The 4705-nt window shown below is 44.2% G+C and overlaps 1 protein-coding gene across 1 annotated transcript; it reads right to left on the bottom strand.

The window, feature by feature from the left end:
* Window positions 1-528: 528 nt before the first annotated feature.
* Window positions 529-4067, bottom strand: LOC138002869 (uncharacterized). Its single transcript, XM_068848852.1, has 2 exons — window positions 2862-4067; window positions 529-1149 (listed from the first exon to the last, which is right to left on the bottom strand). The coding sequence occupies exon 1, from the start codon at window positions 3914-3916 to the stop codon at window positions 2873-2875; it is 1044 nt and encodes a 347-aa protein (XP_068704953.1). The 5' UTR covers window positions 3917-4067; the 3' UTR covers window positions 529-1149; window positions 2862-2872.
* Between the last annotated feature and the right edge of the window lie 638 nt (window positions 4068-4705).

Consider the following 4705-nt stretch of genomic DNA (forward strand, 5'->3'; position numbering starts at 1 on the left):
GCACGAGTATAAGAAACACCATGATTTTAATTATAAGAGAATATAAAATATGTGAAAATTTCAACATGAAAATTTTGATATCAAGAGCCATATGGACCAAATTGGCTAATTTTAGTTCATTGTATGCAGAACTATATTCACTATTTTCACTGAAAAAATGAGACAAATATGTTAAATTCCCAAAAATATATCAATGTTACAGTTTCAGCAGATACGCAAAATTCTTAATTTTGAGAAAAAGGCTTTTAAAGTTGATCTTTTCATTTCACAAGATTTCTAGAAAGGAATGAATTGCTTAAAATGTCTAAAAATACCCAGAGGCATAGTTCACACCCTCTGCCTCCTTTCTTTTCTCATCTTTTCTCTTTTTTAAGCCTCTGAGCACTTTTCTTCTCTTCTTTGTGTTATCAAGGCTTTTCCTCTGAGATAGGTGAACACGTCCTTGATCCTGATCGATTGCCCTCGTTGACTCGAAACTAAGAGAATTAGCATAAGGACCTTGTGCGTTAAATCCTGTAAAGACAGTTTTTCATTGGGGTATAAAGAAGATAAATGTTTTAAAACCACTGAAACATCCCAAATTTTGTCATATTTAGGTTTGGGTCTACGCGATTCAAAGACCCCTTTCATAAACCGTGTAACAATATGGTTGCTACCAAAGCTCCCCTCCCCGTCTATCGTAACAATGGTAGATAAGGCAGAGCGAGCAGTGTTAAGGGTTGAGTAGCTAAGCCCTTGATTAAATAGCCCCAAGAGAAATTGAAGGGCGTCGCTCAGTGGTGGTGAATAACAATTAATTTTCCGTTCACGACAAAATGCCATCCATTTTTTAACGTATGTGGCATACTGTTTTTTAGTGCCTTTCCTCCAGGATGCCATGAGAATGTCGGTAACCTCCTCTGGAAAATGGTAATGGCGGAAGGATTCCCTGACACAGGACATACCATCAGATGAAGATTCCTGTGTAGTGGATGTGGGCCACTGCGGGAGGGGTGGTGTAGAAGATCTGGTCGTGGAAGCAGGATCCAGGGCTGGTCGCACAAATGTCGTAGGAGGACCGGAAACCATGTTTGAGTTGGCCAAAGTGGGGCGATTAGTACACCCTGTGCTCGGTCTTGACTGATCTTCTGAAGGCATCTTGGAAGAAGGCTAAAGGGTGGAAAAGCATAAAATTTGTGCCCATTCCAATTCATAGTAAATGCGTCTACGTGTGCACTGTTAGGGTCTGCTTGCCATGAGCAATAACTACTGATCTGATAGTTTAAGCGGCTTGCAAACAAGTCGAAATCGAGGCCGGGGTGGCGCAACAGGATCCTGTAAAACGAGTGTTTGTTTAACATCCACTCGTGGTTATCTGAGAACACGCGGGATTTTTCATCAGCCCCAGTGTTCAGCCGACCAGGTATGTGCACAGCTGAGAGCCAAATATCTCGTGATATGCACCATTCCCAAATTTGAACAGCTAGCTGGTTAAGTTCCTTGGATTTTGAGCCCCCCATATTGTTGATATAAGCGAGGGCTGTGGTATTGTCGATCTGAATTTGGATGTGGCAGTTGTTCATATGGCTACAAAAACACTTTAACGCAAAAAAGGCTGCAAGTAATTCCAATATGTTTATATGGTATTCAGCTTCCGAATGGGTCCATCTCCCCCCCGTCTTCTGACTGCCAAAAACAGCTCCCCACCCCAATGTTGATGCGTCGGACTGAATTGAAGTGCTGGGGTGGTCGTGTAGGATATCTCGTTTGAGAGTTACGGCATTATCACGCCACCACTGAATTTCTGTTAGAGCGGGAGGGGATAATTGCATTTTCCTCCCGTAATCGCCCTTGGTTGCTATGAGTGCGAGATATTTATCCCGCTCTAGGTGGCGGTAGTGAAGTGGTCCATACTGAGCACCGGGAAAATTGGACACCAGAATACCGATAACCTCTGCGACCTGTCTAATTGTGGGCATTTGTGTTTTTAAGAGCGTAGCGCAGACAGACAGAATCCGTTGAACTTTTTCCCCTGTAGGCGTAACTGTCATAGCAATAGAATCCAGTACAAACCCTAAGAAAGTTAATGTCTGAGAGGGTACGAAGACCGATTTGTCTGGATGGATATGAAACCCTAATTTGGTAAACAGCATGATAGTGTCGATGACATTTTTATGACATTCCGCAAAGGTGTCGCCTTGTAGATAAGAATCGTCAATATACCCTGAATTGAGATGTCCCATGCTGCGTAGGGTGGCATACACAGGTTTCAATAGTTTAGTAAATATGCGCGGGGCACTAGCTAGGCCATTAGGCAAACAGGTATATTTGTAGAAAACACCGTCAAAACAGAACTTTAAGTATTTCTGGTGAGATGGGTGGATAGGAACGGTATAATACGCGTCCTTTAAGTCCACCAAAGCCATGAAACAACCTGGTCTCATCATGTTTACAGCAGCCTCTAGAGTATCCATTTTAAAATGATGGTAAGCTATAAATTCGTTACACGCTTTGAGATTAAGAATGGTACGGTGCGTGCCATCTTTTTTCGGTCGTAAAAATACTGTGGAAATAAATTCCCCTGTTTCCTGTGCCACCGGAATAATGACCCCTTTAGCGAGAAGTTTATCAATTTCCGCGTTGACAATTGAATGTTGATGACTGTTAAAGATACTAGGTCTGACGCAATGTTGCATGGGTGCAACACTGTTTTTAAATTCAAGTTTAACTCCAGTAACAATCTGAAGAATAGTAGGGTCAGTAGTGATCGCTTCCCACTGCGGCAAAAAATGCTTGAGTTCTCCGGCTTGGAAACTAGTTTGTGATTTTACCAAGCTATGTACAATGTCAATAGACAAAGATGTCATATTTGCATTACATACCTCAGACACCTTCATTGGCGCTGGCTGGTTTCGCCGTCCTTTTTCTTTCTCGGCGGCTTTGAGAAGCGACTTTTGCCTAAAAAATCAGAGGATTTTCCTCTAGGGTAAGGCTGGAATCTTCGCTGGCCCGAGCCATATGTTGAGCGCCCAGCGTACTTATCGCCACGGGAATTCCCGGAATGTTGAGGGCGAACCCTTTTCGTCAACTTATTGGCCTCTGTGATATCCTTCGCGAGTTTTGACAAATCTCCGAACAGGTACTCTGTGGTGCCATCAACAGTGGACAGGTTGCATAAAGCGGCATAGTCTTTATGCATCTCTTTCTTCATGGCCAGGCGTCGGGAGTGATTCACCTCGTGGTTGTATTGAAGTGCCATTGCAACAGCATCTGTCAACAAGGTGATCAGTTCTTTGTCTTGGCTGTATTTTCCCAGCGCCAAATCGGCGGCTTTTGTCATGGCTGTAATGGCGCCGATAAGAGTGTTTTGTCCCTTCTGCGATCGTACATCTTGAGCTTTCATGGTAGTCGAAAGTTGGCTCCAGATTGAGGGGTTCACTCTCGGGGTTCGCAGACCCTTGACATTTTCTGGACGAGAATATTTGTCCAGTTTGACCTTGAGCTTCTCGTCCCCCATCTTTTCGGACAAAAGATTATTAAAAATAGCCGCCAGACCTTCGTGAAGGGGCGGAGAAGTCTTCTCGCTTACTGTTAAGTCCTGCGCGAGTTCCTTCAAGAGGTCTTCGCACGGCATAGCCTCGTCATTCGCACCTTTGCCCGCAGAGGCGAGGAGCGCGGATAAATCCGCATCCATGTCCGCAGATTTGGCGGGCCCGTCATTAGAGGCGGTTTCACCGTCCTCATCGGAGTCGTCGTGCCCATTCAGGAGCACTGAGCTTACATTCTCGTTCAAGTTCGTCAGCTGGCTCAGAACTGGAGCCATGGCAGCTTTGAACATATCCGCGAAAGCGTTTGCTGAAGGCATATTCTGGGCGCCTCTGTTCGTTGACGTTTCAGGGGCGCGCTCGTCAGTTGTGTGGTCTTCGTGATCGGACATAATCACTGAATTATTGGCACCCAACTACGTTAGAGCCTAAGCTGGGTTCCAACTAAGGCTAACTACGTTAACCTCTCCAGCAATTTGTGTCAGAAAAGGTTTTTAGTGTAGAAAAACCAAGCTCCAAGAATTTGTATGACGTACCGCGTTAAGCGCAAATCGTGCAATGACTTGCGCAAGCGCCGTGCTATCTCATGGGATCTCTGCCTTCTGGTCATGTGATAGAATGCGATATTATGCGCGTTTCTTGACCCAAAACGACGCGTAAACAAACCTGTTGCTATGGCAACGAACTGACATTACCTTGTTTTACCCTCAATTTTGTTTTTCCAAAAAAGATATTCGCGGAAAAAACACTCCAGAAGTAAAAACAAACAATAAAAGATTTCAAATCAGTTTTAAAAATTTTTTGACCAACATTCGTATTTTTGCCGTTTTTTTGAGGTAGATACCACTGGGTTAAGTGTGCGCAGCGACTTCCCCCAAGCTTGTTGGCTCGTTGCCTTTGTACATTGCTCACTAGTCAATACCCTTGTCCGATCCAGCACTTCCTGTTTACAACTCAGCTCGTATTGTCACGCAATCTGGAAGTCGCATAGGCTAACCAGCCGCAAGGCAGTGTTTCCCTCAAAAAACCCCAATACGTCTGTTGTCTAGTTCCATTGCGCCTTGCGTTATGTGTTTAAAAGCGAATTATACATGTTGATACCAAGGACACAGTGACATTAATGGTTAATATTCCTTGACAGGCTTCTCACTGTTCAGAGAGTTTGCGTTCACATTTCTATC

Source organism: Montipora foliosa, chromosome 5 (genome assembly GCF_036669935.1).
Source record: "Montipora foliosa isolate CH-2021 chromosome 5, ASM3666993v2, whole genome shotgun sequence".
Lineage (NCBI taxonomy): Eukaryota > Metazoa > Cnidaria > Anthozoa > Scleractinia > Acroporidae > Montipora > Montipora foliosa.

Coding starts and splice junctions, on each gene's coding strand:
- LOC138002869 (XM_068848852.1), bottom strand. CDS start 3,916: ATGTCCGATCACGAAGACCACACAACTGACGAGCGCGCCCCTGAAACG.